This window comes from Phoca vitulina, unplaced genomic scaffold (genome assembly GCF_004348235.1).
Source record: "Phoca vitulina isolate PV1807 unplaced genomic scaffold, GSC_HSeal_1.0 scaffold36, whole genome shotgun sequence".
Lineage (NCBI taxonomy): Eukaryota > Metazoa > Chordata > Mammalia > Carnivora > Phocidae > Phoca > Phoca vitulina.
In genome coordinates this window covers 12,303,472-12,324,524 of record NW_022589739.1, presented here as the reverse complement: position 1 = coordinate 12,324,524, position 21,053 = coordinate 12,303,472, and the positions used below count along the sequence as shown (strand labels likewise).

Here is a 21,053-nt window from a genome sequence, read left to right as displayed (position 1 = left end):
GATGTTTACTTTTAAAAGAATCTGTGATAGGGGTGCCTGGGTGGCTCAGTCAGTTAAGCGTTGGACTCCTGATTTCAGCTCAGGTCTTGATCTCAAGGTCATGAGCTCAAGCCCCACACTGGGCTCCATGCTAGGCATGGAGCCTACTTAAAAAATTAAAAAAGAATCTGATAGAAGAATCAGAGCTGCAGATTAAACACAAAATTTTTTAGTTCTTTTAAATTCAAGGGAAAAAGTAAATTTGGAAAAATAAAAAAGGAAATAGGTACAGATGAATTGACACAGATAAATTGAATTTTGACAAGATAGAAACTGTGGCACATACCACATAAATAAAAGCTATTTAGAAATGATCTATTGTGTGATTATCACATGTAGACATTTCTGAAGTTAGAAGTAGAGACGTTTATAAAATTCCTGTAATAGTTATATATAGTGGCTAGGCTAATACTTGTGGTATCTATATACGCATACATACATACACATCTCTTTCTATCAGTGGCTAAAATTGGTAGGTTTGTAGTTGCAGGTGAACAAAATAGTTCACAGAAGAAATCATACTGGAAATTAGACAATATTATTAGATAATATTTCGAAGAGAAAAATGATGAGAATGTCCCCAAATAGTTCAAAATAGAACTATTTTTAAATATAGAGAAACATATGGGTATACTTGGTTTCTCTCACATAGGTATATAAAGAGAGATAAGTGATTAGAGTTTTGTACCTACACGAATCAATTTTATATACGCACAGATTGAAACCACACACACACACACACACACATATATATGCTTTCCAAAGGTTTGCTCGTGATTATCAGTCTCATGGCCCCATTTTTCCCAACAGCATATATTCTTTGATCTTTCAGGATCATGACAAAACCCTTAGCATTGGGAAACTAAGTACACAAAATTACTGAATCTCTGAATCTCGTATCTTACAGCTGGGAGAGAGTGTGCACACAAGCAAAGGTACCACATAAAGTTATAGCAAATATCCGGACTCTCATTAAGGCGAAGCCCTCAGGTTTGGGACTATCCCTGGTACTAGGTGGCAGTGCCCCCTGGTGGTGGATATCTGTAGTTCATATTTCTCCATTTTCTTCTTAGGGCTCTGATGCTCAGGAGTCTGGTCCCAGACCCTGGCTGGCTAATCCTTCCATTCGGAGGACATTCTTCCCAGATCCCCAAACGTACGTAGCTACCAGAATGGAGGTCTCTTGTCCACTTTTCAGTTCTTTCTCCTGAAAAAAGAAAGGCTACCAAGTCACTCACAGGCACTCACTGCCTGGTTTCCCCCCACTTAATCACATCTCTCGACCTAACCCTATCTGTAGATCAAACTTTCTTGGTTAGATGCCACTGAGCAGGGTGAGCAGAATGGAGTCTCCGTTCTGAATGAAACCAAGTGCTGTCTGTCTCCCTGCAGGAGCACCAAGGAAGTTTCAGAGCTTAAGAATATCCTAAAACAGCTCCAGCCAGGGGCTTTGGGCCGTTCAGCCCACATGGTACTTTTGGCTGCCCGGACGGTGCCCCCCACGAGCATGGCAAGCACGAAAACCAGCCATGAGGAACCAGGTCCTAGTCAGCCAGCCGGCGCAGGTGAGTCCCCATCACCTACCTTTGGCTCCTCACTCTCCCTAGCACCGTGCTTTCTCCCTGAATCCACCGTTGCTATACAAGGAAGCCTCGCTAATGGGACTTCATGTGGGAGAAAAGGCAATTGTCAGTGTCTTGTTACCAGAAGAGAAATCCAATATTGTATAGTAGTAATTGAAAGAACACTGGCCTAGAAATCAGGAATCCTTATCTCTTTGGGCCTCAATTCCCTTATCTTCAAAGTGAAGGAATTAAACCACATAGCATATAGGCCTCTTGCAGTATTAATGTTTTGTGATCACTTCAGTAGGACAGTTAAGTCAGGGTGGTGGTGTATGGAGCTTATTGGAGAAATAAAGTAATAGAATAGCATGGTTTTATCACAGAGGAAGAAAGGATTAAACATGTTGGAGCTCCTTCTTTGCACCAGACATGGCTAAGGCACTTTCACTAACTTAACTGTTTAATGCTCATAACAAACTTATGAAGTAGATCCTGTTACTATTACGCTCATTTTACAAAAGAATCTGAGGTTCAGAAAAGTTAAATATTCTGAGTCACACAGCTAATAAATGTGTGTGCCACTAATAAGTGCCACTAATAAGTGGTAAATCCAGGATTTGAACCCCGGGGTTCCTGGTTTTAACTGGTCTAGACAGCAAGAGAGAGAACGCGTAGAGTTCTCATTGAAAACCTTTGGTTTCACTCATTGCTTCATTGGGAAAATTTTTAAAAAGAAACAGTTTATCTGTCATTTTAAAGAACTGAACAAATTACTGAAATAATAAGTATGTTATCTCATTGCAGAAATAGGGTACATTGGTCATCTATGTTTGCATAAACAAATTTCTCGAAAACTTGGTAACTTACAACAATATTTATGATTTCACAGTTTCTCATAGTTGGGAATCTGGGCTTGGCTTAACAGCATTCTTAAGGCTCCAGATCTGACACAAAGCTACAGTCATTGCAAGGCTCCACTGGAAATGATCTGCTCCCCAGCTCACTCCCATGGTTGTTGGTAGGAATCAGTTCCTCATGGGCTATTGGATTGAGGCTTCCCTCACTTTCTTCGCCCTGAGAGCCTCTCCCTGGAGCATGTCATAATGTGGAAGCTTGCTTCATCAGAGTGAGCAAGCGAGAGAGCAAGAGAGAGAGTGCTAGCAAGAAAGAAGTCCATCTGGGGCGCCTGGCTGGCTCAGTCAGAAGAGCATGAAACTCTTAATCTCGGGGTTTTGAGTTCGAGCCCCATGCTGGGCATAGAGATTACTAAAAAATAAATAAATAAGCTTAAAAAGAAAAGTAAAAAGAAAGAAGTCAGTCTCTTATAACCTAATCACAGGAGTGGCACCCCATCACTTTTGCTGTATTCTATTCATTCAACACAAGTCATTAGATTCTGCCTAAATTCAGTGGGAGGCATGAATACCAGGAGGCAGGAATCAATAGGAGTCATTTCAGAAGCTGTCTACCACATGAGGAAGGATGTAGTTTATAATTTTAAGAGACAGAAAATGGGAAAGAACTAACCTTTTGGGGACACCCAATCAGCTGGGCACTGGAGCTGTGAAAGCACCTTCAGAAATATTAAATACTATATAAAGTATTTTGGAAGTTCTGAATAGCTAGACAAATGGTTGTTGCTGGGTTTTGTTGCCACTCATTTGATAGATATTTATTGAACATCTCTATGTGCAAGGCTCCGTGCTAGGTGTCAAGGATACCACAGTAAATAAAAGAGCAGTGCTCCTACCCTAACAGAGAGACTTCTCCATGTCATACAAGTAAGTCTAAAACTTCAGACTGTGATAACTATAACTAAAAAACTTCAGAAGCAAAGCATAGGGGTGCCCGGGTGGCTCAGTCAGTTAAGCGTCTGCCTTCGGCTCAGGTCATGATCCCAGGGTCCTGGGATCGAGCCCCTCATCAGGCTCCCTGCTCAGTGAGGAGCCTGCTTCTCCCTCTCCCTCTGCCCCTTTCCCCCTGCTTGTGCTCTCTCTCCTTCTCTCAAATAAATAAAGTCTTAAAAGGGGTGCCTGGGTGGCTCAGTTGGTTAAGCAACTGCCTTCGGCTCAGGTCATGATCCTGGAGTCCCGGGATCGAGTCCCACATCCGGCTCCCTGCTCGGCAGGGAGTCTGCTTCTCCCTCTGACCCTCCTCCCTCTCATGCTCTCTGTCTCTCATTCTCTATCAAATAAATAAATAAAATCTTTAAAAAAATAAAAAATAAAAAAAAAAATAAAGTCTTAAAAGAAAAAAAAGAAAGAACATCATATTTTTTGAAGGCCTTTTTGTTAATGCGCTAGATGTAATGAGTGTTTCTAACACAGAGCTCAGACCAGAGGAGCAGAACTCGGAGAATGATGTGAGCAGGACAAAGAGACGGAAAGTGCAAGCCCGCCGGTGAGTAGGTCAGCCTGAAAGATCCAGATCACCTCCCCAAACCTTATTGTCCTTCTGTGCACCTGTCCTTCCCCAACCTGTGTCTTAGTCAAGTCAGAGAGTACCCTCGTGTCTGCATCTTGATCTCAGGGTCTGGACCTAGAGGGTAAGTAGAGAAAAGATGTCCTTGTCCACATGTTGCCAGTTAGGCAAAGAGGGAGCTCTGTAGTGAATTAGAACCTGGAGATGAGTACACTGTATCTCATAGACTTCATTAAAACTGAAATCTTTTTCTGTTTCAAGGAACACTGTCAAGACAATAAAAAGAACCCACAGATTATGTGAGAAAATATTTGCATATCATATTCAATAAGGGACTTGTTTCTAGAATACATAGAGAATGCTTACAACTCAACAATAAAAAGAGAACCTAATTCTTAATGGACAAAAGACTGAATAGACTTGTCTCCAGAGAAGTTATACAAATGGCCAATAAGCACATGAAAGGAATGCTTAATATCATTAGCCATCGGAGAAGAGCACATCAAAACCACAGTGATCACACCCAGTAGGATAGCTGTAATCAAAAAGACAGTAGCAGGGGCACCTGGCAGCCTCAGTCAGGAGAGCAGGCAACTCTTGATCTCAGGGTCGTGAGTTCAAGCCTCCGTGGGGTATAGAGCTTACTTTAAAAATAAATTAAAAAAAAAAAAGACAATAACAAATGTTGGCAAAGATGTGGAGAAATTAGAACTCTCATACACCGCTGGTGAAAATGTAAAATGGTGCAGTCACCCTGATAAACAGTCTGACAGTTCTTCAAAAAGCTAAACATAGAGTTACCATATGACCCGACAATTCCACTTCTAAAAATAGACCCCAAAGAACTGATAACAGGGGTGCCTGGGTGGCTCAGTCAGTTCAGTGTCTGCCTTCAGCTCAGGTCATGATCTCAGGATCTGGGATCGAGTCCCACATGGGGCTCCCTGCTCAGCACGGAGCCTGCTTCTCCCTCTCCCTCTGCCTCTCCCCCACGCACTTGTGCTTCTCTCTCTCTGTCTCAAATAAATAAATAAATAAATAAAATCTTTAAAAAAAAAGAACTGATAACTGATAGCCAAAAAGTGGAAACAGCCCAAATGTCCATCAACTAATGATCAGATAAACAAGATGTGGTATATTCATACCGTAGAATATTGTTCAACCATGAAAAAAGAATGAAGCACTGATGTAAGCTACAATATGGATGAACCTTGAAACATGCTAAGTGACAGAAGTTAGTCAGAAAAGACCACACAGTATATGATTGCATGTATATGAAATGTCCGGAATAGACCAGTCCACAGAGACAGAAAGTAGATTAGTGGTTGTCAGGGTCTGAGGCGGAGAGGAGGTAGGGGTAGTGACTACTAATGGGTTTAGGGTTTCCTTTTGGGGTGATAAAAATGTTCTGGAATTAGATAGTCATACACAACCTTGTGAATATCCTAAAACTGTTGAATAGTATACTTTAATAGGATGAATTTTATCGGATGTGCATTTTATCTCAATAAAAGAATAATTTAAGGGCGCCTGGGTGGCTCAGTTGGTTAAGCGACTGCCTTCGGCTCAGGTCATGATCCTGGAGTCCCGGGATTGAGTCCCGCATCCGACTCCCTGCTCGGCAGGGAGTCTGCTTCTCCCTCTGATCCTCCCATCTCTCATGCTCTCTCTCTCTGTCTCATTCTCTCTCTCAAATAAATAAATAAAATCTTTAAAAAAAAAAAAAAAAAAAGAATAATTTAAAAAACCTGAAAGCAATAACAGAACTTCTGTTCTCAGATGTTCAAGGCTAAATGACTTCCCTCAGGTTGGATACATCAAGTGGGAAAACCAGGACTCCAACCATGGCTTCTGGCTCCACATCAATGAGTCCACACTCTTTTATTCTAACTCGAGGCTCCTTCAGCCCTTGTAGCCTCTTACTAATAGCTGGTCTTTAACTACTCTTTCTCACAGGCCTTTATCCAGCTCGAACTCGCGGCCCAACCAGAGGGGGATGGCAAAGGCAGGGCAGAGAGAACACCACCGACCCCAGGCCCAAAGCAGTGGGGTCCAGGGCAGTGCACTGTGCCCCATTTGTGCAGGTGAGCTGCTGGGGCCCAGGGCTTATTGTGGGACTACCAGGCATCGTTTGCGGGAGGACTAGGAGACCTGGGAACGCTGCCAAGGAATATTCGAGCTTGGACTCCCAGTCTTCTCTGCAGTTACATACAAGTCTGTTTGGAGCACATGCTTACATTGTGTTGGCCAAGCTGAGGAAGGGACACGGGCCCTGTCCCCAGGGGAAATATGAAACAAAGCAATAGGAAATACTATCAGAGAGGGCCTAGCATTTCCTTCCCAACTGTTTCCTCCATGTCCCAATTCTCTAAGTCCCTATTCAAATGATACTTATTTGCCAGGTCTTCTCTGATCTTCTCAGCTCATCTTTCCGAGCCGAGCCCCTGCAGTGTTCTCAGATTCCCTTGCACTTGGCACTTCTCACTTCTGCTTTGTATCACAGTTGCCTGTGGCCATAGCTTATCTTTACCCCTGAACTCTACAGTCCAGAAGAACAGGCCTCAGTTTCCGCCCCTCGGCTCCCGACACAGTGTAAGGCCTACAGTAAACCCTTGATAAATGTTTGGCGCATTCACGACCGGACAGTGTCAGGTGTAGAATATCCAGCCAGAGTAAACTTCCCGCAAAAACAGCCACACTGGGGTGGCATCGTGCCTGGGAGCGGGCCCAACTTTGCTAACCTCCTTCTCTCCCCCTTAGGCTCCTTCAGCACTGAGGTTCTTCCCCGGCACGCTGCCACCTGCGGAGAGATCTCCCCACCTCAGCAAGCCTCTCCCTCCTCATCACCATCTTCATCACAGTCCGTACTGTGGGTGTCCTCCCCGGAAAGCTCACCACCCACATCCTGGGTCCAGTGCCCTCTCTGCCAGTTGTACTTCTCAGCAGGAGAAGTAGAAGAACATGCCAGCATGTGTGGGGAGGTCCCACAGACATGAGCCATGAGGTGCCATGGTTTTGGCCCCCTGCCCTCTGTGACTAAAACTGGGGAGTGGGGGGCGCCTGGGTGGCTCAGTTGGTTAAGCGACTGCCTTCGGCTCAGGTCATGATCCTGGAGTCCCGGGATCGAGTCCCACATCGGGTTCCCTGCTCAGCGGGGAGTCTACTTCTCCCTCTGGCCCTCCCCCTCTCATGCTCTCTCTCTCTCATTCTCTCTCTCAAATAAATAAATAAAAAATCTTTAAAAAAATAAAAAAAATAAAAAATAAATAAAACTGGGGAGTGGGTCTTGTGACAGCTAAGAGCTGATAAGGCCCAGCTGCCTTCCTCCTTTCTTTCCACTCATTCCCTTAGGACTCTGCCTGAGGGTACCTCTGGGCCCAGCCTGCTCTCCACTCCCGGTTGTCAAGGCTTCTGTCACCATGGCCCCCACTTCTCCCAAGACAGCTCCATCCTTTTCCCCTTTAGAACTTCTTGGGTAGAACTGGTGATTTCTCTAGGGCTTTGGGACATAATCCAGAATGTCTTCCTCTCAGTGAGTGATGCGCATCTTCATGCCTATTTTCCTGAAAGGAAAACTGAGACCAAATGAAACAAAAGCACTGCCTGGCAGATAAGATCTTGTGATATACTGGGAAGTTGAGAGTGATTTTTGAGCACAAGACTAACTTCCAACATCCCATGACCTTAACTCCCAGTATCCTTTGTGGGTTCCCTCCCTAGGTGCAATCAGGTAACGGTGTTACTGTGTGACTTGAAGCAAGTTCTTCATCCTGGACCCAGAATTAACCCTCAGTAACAGAAAACCGCCGTCCTCCTGCTTGCAGAGCTATTCTAGGGATCAGATGGGTTGATGACTAAGGAATGGGTCTAGGCTTGGCTGTGGAACCTTGGGCAAATCCCAGTCCCCATCTGTACAATGTGACAGTTGGACCAGAGGGTCTCTAAGGTCCCCTCCACCTGTGATATTCTCAATTCTATTCCCACCTTTCTTGAGCAACTATGTCCTCTCCCCTTTCCCAGAAGTTTCCACTGTGTGGTACTTACCAGTTCCTCTGGTCTCCAGGGTACAGGGCAGAGGGGGAGCAGCTGGTCCTGGCTAAGGGAGGGCCCAGGGCGGGGTTTTGAACTCAAGGGTAGGAAAGAGGAAGCTGGGCACAGTCAGGGGAGCAGACAGAGCAGGAATTAAGTCCTTCGGTCCCTACCAGCATAGGCGGGTGCAGCCATGGACCTCCTCACGGTAAGAGGCCTGCTCTCCTACTTTCCCTCATCCTGCTCCCATTTCCGGCCATAATTAAAACAATAGATTGAGCCACGGGCAGAGAGGACATCCCAGCCACCGTGCAGGTGGTGGATATTGCCATGTTGATGGAGGAGAGCCCCTGGAGCCCCAAGCCTGGGCCCAGAGAGAAGAGCAGTGAGGGGGGCTAGGCCCGGTACAAGAGAGTGACGAGGCAGCACTGAGAGAGAAATGCTACCCAAAGTAGGAGAGGACAAAGCCAGGAAAGGTTGGTGGGAGGAGCATTAGGATCTGCTAGGAGTCCTGGACAGAGCTGAGGGGCTGTGAGAAAGCCCAGGTCAAAGACCCTCTGGGTGGACCTGTCCTTCGGAGGCTCTGGGACTCTCAGAGGGATGGGCAGCTGGGAGATGAAATCAACAAAATGGGAGCTGGGTCCTGGGCAGATCCTGTGTTAGACTCCCCGTGCAGCCCCATCCACCTGCTTTAACCTACCCCTTCTCAGAGTACCTACGCTGGCCCACTGTGTGTGGGTTCCTGTTGAGGGTGGCAGCTGTGCTGAGGAAGGGGGACCCTGGCGGGACCCAGTCCTGGCCCTTCCTCACCTAAGAATCTACACAATAAAATGGTGACGAAGGAGATGTTTGTAATCTTCAGTGCTGCTGGCTTTTAAGATGAAGGAGGTGGCCGTAAACTAAGGAATGCAAGGAACATAGCTCTAGAAGCTGGATTGGATTCTCCCTTAGAGCCACCCTGTCCTGCCAACACCTTGACTTTTTAGCCCAATGATACAGATTTCTGAATTCTAACCTCTAGAACTGTAAAAATAAATTTGTATAGTTTTTGTACAGCCAACTGTTTTTAAAAGAAAAGGATGCTTTTTTTCAACCAAGACCAATTTTCTAAATATCAGCATTTCAATAAAAGGGGTATCTGTTAACAACAAATCTATACAAGAAACTATTATTATGGTATGAAAGGGTGTTTCCAAGATGACTGATTCCTAGAAAATATGGAAATGAAATGTATCCCCCATACAGACATAATCTTTTGGGGAACATTCATATTTTCATTATGTAAGACGATTACATTAGATAAACCATAATATACTAGAGTATAGGATGTATATTTGATGTAGAAATTAATTTCAGAGTAATACATAGATAAAGGTGGTAGCATTCTTATTTTCCTTCTTAAAAGAAAAAAATGGAATCATTTATTTGTTTACATTATTATATCCCACATTTTGGGTGTTTTGAATGAGTAAAGATTCCAGAAGTCCAAAACTAGTAACAATAATTCCTATTTGAGTTGAGAAGTAGCATAAAGGGAAGTTAAGAACACCAGCTCCTCAGCCAGACTGCCTGGGTCCCCATCTCATCTGAGTGGCTTAGCATATCTGTACCTCAGTTTCCTCTCCTGCTGAAGGGGGCATGATCGCTCCTACCTCACAGGGTTATTGTAAAGAGTGAGTTGCTGTACTTGGGAAGTGCTCAGAAAAGAAGCATATATAAGCACTACATTAAGTGTACTTCGAAAACGACATTGTTAGTATGCTTTGGGCGAAAGCAAATTAGTATGGTGTCTGGGCCGAGGGCTTAAAAGTGGAAGGGTGAGGGAGGCCCCACAGCAAAGGAGGTCCTTTGCTCTCTCCGTCCTTCATCCAGCCACAGCCCACCTGGACGGAGATCGCGAACAAGAAGCTGAGGTTCCCACCTCCACTCCTGGCTGCCATCCAGGAGGGGCGCCTGGGCCTAGTGCAGCAGCTGCTGGAGTCGGGGGTCGAGGCGTCGGGCAGTGGGCCAGGCGGGCCCCTGAGGAACGTGGAGGAGGCCAAGGACCACTCCTGGAGGGAAGCTCTCAATCTGGCCATCCGGCTGGGCCACAAAGCCATCACTGATGTGCTGTTGGCCAATGTCAAGTTTGACTTCCGGCAGATCCTCGAGGCCCTGCTGGTGGCGGTGGACACAAACCAGCTGGCCGCGGTGCGGCGCCTGCTGGCCCGGCTGGAACGGGAGAAGGGCCGCAAAGTGGACACGAGGTCTTTCTCACTGTCCTTCTTTGACTCGTCGATCGATGACTCGCGCTTTGCCCCCGGCGTCACTCCCCTCACCCTGGCCTGCCAGAAGGACTTGTATGAGATCGCCCAGCTGCTCATGGCCCAGGGCCACACCATCGCCCGCCCCCACCCGGTCTCCTGCGCCTGCCTCGAGTGCAGCAACGCCCGCCGCTAGGACCTGCTGAAGTTCTCCCTGTCCCGCATCAACACCTACTGCGGCATGGCCAGCAGGGCCCAGCTGTCGCTGGCCAGTGAGGACGCCATGCTGGCCGCCTTCCAGCTCAGCCAGGAGCTCAGGCGTCTTGCGCGCAAGGAGCCTGAGTTTAAGGTTGGAGTCTCATGCTTCCCCCTGCCTGTGGTCACCCATATCTGTCCTTTCACATGGGCAGGGGTGGGCCTGGGGCAGGGGTCCTGGGGCGTGGAAAACAACAGAAAGATGATGAGGCCTTGTTCTGTTCTCAGTAACCCTCCATTTTGTTGTTTTAAGATTTTATCCATTTATTTGAGACAGAGAGAGAGAGCACAAGCGGGGAGGAGGGGCAGAGGGAGAGGGAGAAGCAGGCTCCCTGCTGAGCAGGGAGCCCGATGCGGGGCTGGATCCCAGAACCCTGAGATCATGACCTGTGTACCCCTCCATTTTCATGGGGAGTTACAGAATCCCACCCTGAAGGGGGAATCTCATTCTAATGGCAGAGAGCCATCACTCTAGGGGCACCTAGTTTTATGGGGGCAGCACAGACCCCACGCTAGGGATGCCCTCGGTCTGTCTAAGGGAGGAGGGAGGACACAGATAGAAAAGCAGCGAGACAGAGATGACATTCAGTGGAACCTGTCCTTTCTGAATACCTCCTGTGAGGTCCCACATCGAGCATTGTGTGTTGGGGCCCCAAGCTTGTGATCCCAAGCAGGGAAGGGCAGAGTGAGGTGGACAAGCCACTCCTAGGATGCTCAGCTTCCCTTCGTGCCTCTGTGGAGAATGCTACATGGCTTCTAAAACCCAGAAAAGAGAGGTCGGGGGCTACAGCTATTGTGCTCAGGACAGACTCCTTTGAAGAAGCAGAATTAATCTTGGCTGCACAGCCAGGCGGTTTAAAGTGAAGAGGAGTCGGGAGGATATTTGCAGTAGGGGTGCAGTGTAAGCAAAGGCTGTCGGGTAGAAAAACTCGACATGGCGATGAGTGCAGGGGCCCACGCAGGACAGAGAACATGTGAAGGGGAGGCGGGGAGGCCCAGTGGCAGGGACTTGTCAGGAGCCTTGATTACCACCAGCCCCATTCCGTCCCTCACTCATCCACCAACATCCCCTCTGTGCCAGGCAGACTTGGTCCCCATGCTCAAGATCACCATTAGGCAGGGACACGGACAAGGCTATTGAAACAGAGGCTGAAGGCAGGACGCGGTCCATGCCAGGTGAGCCGGGGAAAGAGCATGCTGCTTCACCAGAGTTGTGGAAGACTCAGAGCTCCCACTTCACAAGTAGCAGGAAAGAGGGGTCCTTCCGAAGGACTCTCCCTCCGTGCTCGCAGCAGCCCCACAGAAGGAGGCAGCAGAGACTCTCCAGGCCTGGCAAGGGGAAGCCCCTCGCCCCATGCGACACCACCTGAGGGACCTTGCTGGGCTCGGGCCTCACCTCCTGGAATTCTTGCCTGGATTCTCCCTGGGATTGGGGCCCTGAGTAAAACCAAGGCCAGGCTGGGTAAGTGGAGGCAAGAACTGTCCTACCCGTGTCTGCTGCTAAAACTGACAGCTTCTCAGGTAAGGTAGGCGCTCAAAAAAAAAAATGAACGAAATGAACCCACGAGAGGCCCACAGAGCAGGACGAGAAGTGGGCCGGGAAACGGACTGGAAGGGGGAGGTACAAAGGTGGCAGCGGGGTTTGGGCTGTAATGACCTAGGGATGAGGCAGACGGAGCACCAGAAAAGCAAAGCTGACACGAAAGGCACCTCAGAGCAAGGAGGAGAGCTGGGGTGGCAGAGGACAAAGGAACAGACGACTCAGGGTGACACCACATGTGGGGAAGTGAGGGCCCGCAGCAGGACAGGGGGCCCAGGCCCGCTGTTGGGAAGGTGGGGCTGACTTAACGGGGCTGGGGCCGCAGGGTGGCCACACACACCAGCTCCCCTGCAGCCCGAGTACATTGCTCTGGAGGCGCTGAGCCAGGACTACGGCTTTGAACTGCTGGGCATGTGCCGGAACCAGAGCGAGGTCACTGCGGTGCTCAATGACCAGCGCGAGGATACGAGACTGAACCCGAGGCTGAGGGCCTGGGCCAGGCCTTTGAGGAAGGCATCCCCAACCTGGCGAGGCTGCGACTGGCCATCAACTACAACCAGAAGCGGGTCAGCTGGGCCCTACCTACCTCCCCCACCCCTGCCCCGATCCCCGCCCAGCCAAGGCTGGGTATGCCCCGGTGCAGCCCTAATAAGTCCTCTCCCTGCCTTCCTAGACTCTGATCCCAAGCACTCTTCCATCTAGGCCCTTGGCCCTCTGGGTCTCCTCACCTCCCTTCTTACCTTTAGTCTAAGCCCCTAACCTCTCCCCAGCCCTTGGAAGTCCCATGACCCACCAGGACCCTACCTTCAGCCCAGACATCTGGGTTTTACTCAGCTCTGTCTCTGGCCTATGCAGTAAGTTTGGTCCAGTCTTCTTCTGTTGTTAGACTTCAGTATCTCTCTCTATTCAGTAAGATTAGCTCTCTGAGGGCTTAGATATAAAGTGATTCCATTATTCCCCACCTCATTAGATGCCTGTCTCTATAAGCTAAAGACATGCTCCTTTTCTAGCCTCCCCACCCCTTACTCCTCCCTCTCACCCACCCTCAGATATCCTGTCCCACCAGGAGCTAAACCAAAAACCTTCCTTCATAACAGCTTCCCTGGCCCTGCCCTCCAAGACACCACCCTATTTTCCCTGCTCCTCCCCTCCTCAGGACTGGTGCCCCACATCTCTAACAAGACAGGAACCCCTGAGGGTTCTGGGCCTTGGGTACCTAGTTCCACCCATCACTGCCTTAAGTTCAAGAATGTGGGATCTGGAGGTGCCTGGCTGGCTCAGCCAGTGTTGGACTCTTGATCTCTGGGTTGTGAGTTTGAGTCCCATGTTGGGTACAGAGATTACTTAGAAAAAAGAAAAAAATGTGGGATCCAGAGAGTGCAGAAAAATCTTTGAGTTCAGCTTCTCTTTCATAGACTAGGAAACCAAGACCCAAAGAGGGGTGGGGTCTGGGGTCTGCCCAAGGTCACATGGCAAATGAGTTGCCTTTCTTCTGAGCTAGGTGGCCTGAGAAGAAAAGAAATATGACTCAATCTTTGTGGTAGGGAAGGAAGGACTACATACCCAGCTGGCTCCCTCCCTCTCTTCCCTGCCTGGTAACCACCCACTCTGCTCATGCGCCCTCTCTGCTTAGTTTGTAGCACACCCCATCTGCCAGCAAGTCCTGTCCTCCATCTGGTGTGGGAACCTGGCTGGCTGGCGTGGAAGCACCACCATCTGGAAGCTCTTTGTCGCCTTCCTCATCTTCCTCACCATGCCCTTCCTCTGCCTTGGCTACTGGCTGGCGCCCAAGTCCCGGGTACTAGGAATAAAGTTAATGATAACTGCCATTTATTGAGTGCTTGTCGAATATGCTCTTTGAGTCACCTGAAGTGGCCCTGGGAAGTCGGTCTGACGCTGATTTATAGAGGAGGCACGGAGAACAGAAGTGCTCTTTTTGTCCAGGGGACACAGGAACAGCACAGTCAGGATTTAAACTGAGGTCTCTCAGCCTCCAAAGCCTGATCTTTATATACAACCCCATACTCTCCTAAAGAGACCCCCGCCCCAGCCTACAGGTTCTTTGAGAGCCTTTACGGACCCAGATGTTTTTATTCCTTCATCTCAACAAGTATCTCCTTGAAACCCTGCTGTGAGCCGGGCGTTATGCCTGGCCCTGGGGATTTAACGAAGAGCAAGCGATGTCAGCCAGATGAGGACCAGGGAGAGCCGTCCTCCAGGGAGCAGGAGCAGGATATTGGAAGGCCCAGGGGAGGGAGAACATAAAGGATTAGTGAAACTGAAAGAATGTCTGTGTTGCTAAAGCACAAGTAGAAATAGCAAGTGGTGGGAAGCAGGCAGGGGCCAGATCTAGCAGAGCCTTATAAGCAGTGATGGAAGCCAGTGTAGGATTTTAATCAAGGGAGTGATCCCATTAGTTGTGTATTTTAGAAAGTTCTCTCTACTAGAAGCATGAGGATGGAGGGGATGGGGCAGGAGTTAGGAAGATGGGGACACAGGAGGACAAGAAGGAAGAAGTTTGGTATAGAAGATGATGAATTTATTTTTTAACTTGGTTGAGCTTGAACTCAAGGAGGCTGTGGGACCTCCAAGGGGAAGTTCCTTCACTTCTATGATCCTCAGTTTCTTAGCTGAGAAAACGGAGAATAGTAATACTCATACAGTTGTGAAGGAAATAGATATGAAATGTAGTACATTCTCAATAAATGCCTGAATACGTGCATGTGTGAAAGGAGGAGTCTGGAAGTTCTCCCAGGAAGGGGGGAGATGTGACCGGTCTCTGAGAGCCACGCTTTCCCTCCTTGCCCCCAAGCTGGGCCACCTGCTGAAGATCCCAGTGCTGAAGTTCTTGCTGCACTCGGCCTCCTATCTGTGGTTCCTCATCTTCCTGCTGGGCGAGTCCCTGGCCATGGAGACACAGCTGAGTACCTTCCGAGGCTGCAGCCAGAGCATCTGGGAGACTTCCCTACACATGGTTTGGGTCACAGGTACATGTGTGGGGCCTTTTTTTTTATTTTTTGTAGCTGTTCCCTTGGTGGGCTGCCTCGCTGTTCTTCAAAATAAGTACTCCAATGAGGGGGCCCTCTTCCTGTGGATGTGCCCTGAACATATAACCAAACCCCCCTGGGCTCTCCCACACCAAAGGACCTTTTCCGTTCACCCCTAGTTAGGGGATCTATCCCTGTGATAAGACTCTGGACCTCCCTATCCTCTCACAAATAAAACACGGGTCCATAGTGTCAGGTGGGAAGTCACCCTGGTATCATGGTAGCCTACCAGTACACCATCAGGCAATCTGGTCCCAAAAGTCATGGAACAGAATGGCTCATGGACCAAATTGAGATGCCTAAGTCATACAGTTTATTAAATCCCTAAATGGTATGCTTATGATGGTGTGGTCCGGGGGAGCAGAGCTGAGGTCCAAGCAGGGGCTACAACAGCCAGAGGTTGCCTGGCCCCAACACTTCATCTATGGGAGAGACATGGGGGCAAATATGTTTGGCCACAGCTGAAGCTTGCTAATCATCCTGATGGGTAGCTCTGTGTTTCCTTTGCAATCCTTTTGCAGAGGACACAGAGGGCCAGAATGGGTATTACCAGTGGGTAGCTGACTTAAAAGCTGGTGAGTCCTGAGGGCTTCCTCTGCTGCATGTATATTCAGTATATCGTGAATATTTAGAGTCTACCCATCCCTTTCTATGTATGTTCACACACATATGCTCTACTCATTTTATTTGTTCAACATGTCACCCAAATAACTAACTTATCTATGCTCAGTGTATAAGTTTCATTTATTCCATTAGTTTTCTTCTAGAGCAGAATCAAGTATTCTTAAACAATTCAGCAAAGGCAATTACAAGAATCCCCAGAGCTCTACCTAGCCTCTGGCGGGTCAGCTCGGCGGGCTGGGCTGTTTGTTGGCCGCTTCCTCAGCCGTCCTCCCCTCATTCTGCTCTAGCTTAGTTAGCAAATCTCCCCAAGCTACCACCACCAAATCCACTGCTCCACCTCGTACCAAGGCCTTGATGACCAAAAGGAAACCTGGCCAAGAAACTCTGGGAAAGAAAACAAGAGCAGTCCAAGAGGAAAAGTTTCCCATCCAATGATTTACTAAACATGATGGACCTATGCTAAGTGGAAATAAAGCCAATTCTGTTCCTGCCCATGGGGGAAGAAACGTCTTAAGAAACCAAGCTCTGCATTTCTTCATGCACGAAGTGCTTGTTGCTACCCTACTGTGAGTGAAGCCAGGATCGATTAAATATGGTTCCATCCACCCACGCAACATCTACCCCAGGCTCCCGAGATAGTCTCCCAGCCCCGGCCCCTGCCCACACAGTCCCGTCACCTGGCCGGCTCTCCCCGCCCCTCCTTCCAATCTCAGCTTAAAGGTCACTTTCTTTGAGAAGCTTTCCCTGGCCCCCAAATCAGGGTGAGGATCCGTTTCTAACCACTCCTGTAACAGCCTCTCTATTCCTCTGCTGCTCAATCTGAGCATTTACCACACTGGATTGTAACCACTAGGCTACTTGCCTGTCTCCCTCACTGGCATCCTGGGAGGCCAGGGGCTGTATTTGTCTTATTCACCACCGGGCCCCACTGGCACATGGTAGTAGCTTAATGAATGTTGGTTTAATAGTGACTCCTAGGCCTTGCGCTGTGCACTGTGGACAAGGAGATGAATCAGACACAGTCCCTGCCCTTAAGGGCTGCAAAGTTCAGGGGAAGTGAGGGGAGGCAGACCCAGGAAGAGGTATCCCGCAGTGCCCCGTGGTTGATGGCATCACAGAGATCTAAAGGAAGCTGTGAGAGCCGAGTGCAAGGGGCAACTCACCCCACCTGCTTAGGGAAGGCTTCGCAGAGGAGGTAGTATTTGACCTGGGCCATAAAGGTGAGCCTGGCTTCAAACAGGTGTGGAAGGGCCTTCTAGGCAGACGGAAACAGCACACACTTGTATCTAGGGAATGGAGAAGGGTACAACGCAGCAGGATTACCTGGCTAATAGGGTCCAGCTCCCATAACCACCCCCATCCCCAGGTCTGGCTCTCAGAGTAGGCAGATAATTTGGAGCCCCTTCAAATCAATATTCTCGAAATATTTGTCCAGTATTTGTTCGGTGGAAGGCAGGGAGAAACAGATTTAAATCATTCCCTCCCAGTCCCAGCCTCTCCCAGGTATAGTTTATACGTATCAGCTGCCTGGGGTCACCGATGCAGGCCACACCATAGATGAGTCCGCATCAGCCAGGAGGCTTTTATTTTATTTGTTTGTTTGAGAGAGAGCACAGGAGCGAGGTGGGGAGGGGCAGAGGGAGAGGGAGAGAGACGATTTTAAGCAGGCCCCACACCCAGCACAGAGCCTGTCATGGGGCTCCATCTCACGACCCTGAGACCATGACCTGAGCCGAAATCAAGAGTCCGAGGCTCAACCCACTGAGCCACCGAGGCGCCCCAGGAGTGTTTTTTATTTTCACGGAAGATCATTTTGTCCTTACGTAGATTGCATGTTTATGTTTTATCAACTCTGTCCCCGTAATAGTTTAGCTCTCTGCCCCCCCGTGGGTAGGTGCCCCCACACCATAACCTAGCTCTCCCCCTACCACCTCCTTCAGGCTTCCTGTGGTTTGAGTGCAAGGAGGTGTGGATCAAGGGCCTGCGCAGTTATGTCCTGGACTGGTGGAACTTTCTGGACATGGTCATCCTGTCCCTGTACCTGGCGGCCTTCGCACTGCGCCTCCTTCTGGCTGGGCTTGCCCACGTGCACTGTGGGATGCCCCGGATGGCGCTGCCTGCCACTATTTCACCACGGCTGGTGAGTGCCCCCTGACTCAGCTTGAATCCCCCGATCCCTTCTGTCCCCTGGCTCTCAGCCTCAGCCCCCATTCCACCCTGCACAGAGCGAAGTGAGTGGCACACCGAGGATCCCCAGTTCTTGGCGGAGGTGCTTTTTGCTGTCACCAGCATGCTCAGCTTCACCCGTCTGGCCTACATTCTGCCGGCCCATGAGTCACTGGGCACTCTGCAGATTTCCACTGGCAAGATGATTGACGACATGATCCGGTGCGTACGATCCCTGCTCAGAACATCCTCCCCTGTCATAGACTCCACTGGATCTCCTTGTAAAATTCCCTAGCCCTCTGCCACCCAGCTCCCCCTCCCCCACCCCACCCCTGTTGTAGCCTAACCCATGCTCACCTCTGGCTCTAACTCTGCTGATGGTAAACCCTGTGCAATCAGACTCAAGGTTCACTCATCCTTGAACCACATCTCAGCATTTCAGTCCCTGCCTGGGAGACTGGCCCATCCCCAGATTTGATTGCTTCAACTCAATACCCTTCATTCTCAAGGAAGAGCTCCTGCTTTGGCACCATTTTATTTTATTTATTTTTTTAAAGATTTATTCATTTATTTTAGAGAGAGCGTGTGTGCATATGAGTGGGGGTAGGGGGAGGGGAGGTAGGCAGAGGGAGAGGGAGAGAGGGAGAGAATCCTTAGGCAGACTCCCTGCTGAGCACAGAACCCGAGGAGCTCGATCCCAGGACCCTGAGATCATGACCTGAGCCGAAATCAGGAGCCAGATACTCAACCAACTGAGCCACCTAGGTGCCCCGGCACCATTTTAAATGACTTCTCCTTTCCCATCCCTACTTTCTCTATTCTTAATAGTCCAAACGGAATACTTGTCAAGAGATACTGAGCTTGGGAGGGCATCGCCCGATCCCTCTACCCAGAACCTGACTTCTCCCAAGGTGGAGACTTTCTCTGACCCCTCCTCTTCCCCTCCCCTGCCAGGTTCATGTTCATCCTCATGATCATCCTGACCGCCTTCCTCTATGGTCTCAACAACATCTATGTGCCCTACCAGGAGACAGAGCGGCTGGGCAAGTATGCTGGGGCAGAAGCAAGATGGGCAGGTGGGAGTCTGGGACGGAGAAGCCTGGAGCTTAGTGATCACCTCTGCCTTCCCCTCCTTCCTCATCTATTCACTCATAATTAATCTCTTGTTTGGGCAATAATTAATTCACTCTCTCACTTATTCATTTGTTTGTTAACTCATTCATTTACTCACTTTCTTCCCAAACTTATTATTTTGAAAAATGTCAATCCTATAAAACGGTTAAAAGCACAGTGGACACCCATAGTCCCTTTACCTAGCTCCATCAATTGGTGATATTTTGTCACATTTTGCTCCATCTATTGCTCTCCTTACTCTTTTTTTTTTCCTCGAAACATTTAAAAGTAAGTTGCAAACATCATGACATTTCATCCCTAAATATTTCAGGAGATTTCCTAAGAGCATAACCAAAAAACCATTATCACACTCAAAAAATTAATTTATTTTGGGGCACCTGGGTGGTTCAGTTGGTTAAGTTTCAGTCGGTTAAGCGTCTGCCTTCACCTCAGGTCATGATCTCAGGGTCCTGGGATCAAGCCCCATGTCAGGCTCCCTGCTCAGCTCGGGGCCTGCTTCTCCCTTTCCCCCTGCCCCTCCCCTGCTCATGTGCTCGCACGTGCTTTCTCTCTCTCTCTCTCTCAAATAAATCTTAAATTTTTAAATTTATTTTTCTTTCTTTCTTTCTTTTTCAAGTAGGCTCTACACCCCACGTGATTCTTTCTCCCAGGGTCATGAGTTCAAACCCCACATTGGGCATAGAGCTTACTTTCAAAAAAAATAAAAAATAAACAAATAATTTGATATTGATCCCAAATTATTATTTACTGTACAGTTCTTACTCAAATTTCCCCAGTTGCACCCCCATATCCCCCTGCCAGGAAAAAGTCTTGCTAGCTTTTTAAAAATCTGAAATCCTATCTGGAGTCATGTGTTACATTTTGTTGTCATTACCTCTTTGGTCTCCTTTAATCTGCAACATACCCTCTACCTTTTCTTTGTCTTTCATGACAAATGAACTTTTTTTAAGAACAGATCAAGGTATATTGTAGAGAGTGTTCCATAGTTGGGATTTATCAGACTAGTTCCTCTGGTAAGATTCAAGTTAAGCCATTTTGACAGAATACAACCTAGTTGATGATGTGGGTTTTCCATTGCATCACATCAGGAGACAGAAGCTGTCAGTGTAGCCCATTGCTAGGCCTACTGGCCTAGCAAACCTCTTCACTGCAAAGTTACTAAGGATGCTCTTTTAGCAACAGAAAGATATGTGGATACCGTGTGACTAACCTGTTCCCTCGCAACTTTGACTCTGTGGCTTTAGCATCCCTAGATGAATCTTGGTGATCTTCTACTGCTGTTCTTTCTACATTTATTTGTGGCGTCCTTCTATAAAGAAGTGCTCTCTTCTTTTCTGAAAGTCACTAAGGACACAAAGACTTTTTTTTAAGAATCCATTACAGTTCATTATTCTTTTTGATGCTCAGTTCTTCCCAAAGATGGCCAATTATTCTTGTATTTGTTTATTCACTCACTCATTGTCCATTCATTCATTTGCCCACATTTTATGCCCATTCACCTTGTCATTCAGTTGTGGTGGGCTTTTTGTTATTGTTGTTGAGTTCACACCCATTTACTGACACCTTCTTCATAGTAAGTCCTGTCCCCAACACTGGAAACAGAGACAGAGGCAGTGAACCAGACCCAGTCTCATGACGAAGATAACCAGTGTGCACAAATAAGCTCAATCTGGGGCACTAAGTGCTGTGAGGAAGGAGGGTTTATGTTGAGGATCCCCAGAGGGGAAAGCCCCTTCCTCTGCCTTGGGTAATCAGGAAAGATGTCATAGAGAAGGGAGTATCTGGACTCCACCTCTAAGGATTATGGGCTTCAGAGAAGGTACAGGGCATCCTGGGCAGAAAGGGAACATGTACCAAAGCTGGGGCGTCTGGATGAAGAATTGCAAGATGTCTTCCACGGTTGGCATGTGGAGGCAATCCTGAGAGAGAGGAAGCTGGAGAGGGTAGAGCTCCAGGCCACGGAGCTCATGAATGTCCTCCTGAGAAGCTT

General features: G+C 48.4%; 1 protein-coding gene across 1 annotated transcript in view; it reads left to right on the top strand.

The window, feature by feature from the left end:
- LOC116646407 (short transient receptor potential channel 2) overlaps nt 1-21,053 on the top strand; it is a 39,578-nt gene that overhangs the window by 11,969 nt on the left and 6,556 nt on the right. The window contains 16 exon segments of the mRNA XM_032427118.1: nt 1,113-1,195; nt 1,432-1,604; nt 3,932-4,004; nt 5,982-6,109; nt 6,786-6,889; nt 7,686-7,719; nt 8,073-8,089; nt 9,927-10,646; nt 12,447-12,555; nt 12,558-12,658; nt 13,726-13,890; nt 14,905-15,079; nt 17,704-17,856; nt 17,859-17,903; nt 17,989-18,151; nt 18,884-18,976. Of these exon segments, the coding sequence (XP_032283009.1) occupies nt 1,113-1,195; nt 1,432-1,604; nt 3,932-4,004; nt 5,982-6,109; nt 6,786-6,889; nt 7,686-7,719; nt 8,073-8,089; nt 9,927-10,646; nt 12,447-12,555; nt 12,558-12,658; nt 13,726-13,890; nt 14,905-15,079; nt 17,704-17,856; nt 17,859-17,903; nt 17,989-18,151; nt 18,884-18,976 (2,336 nt within the window).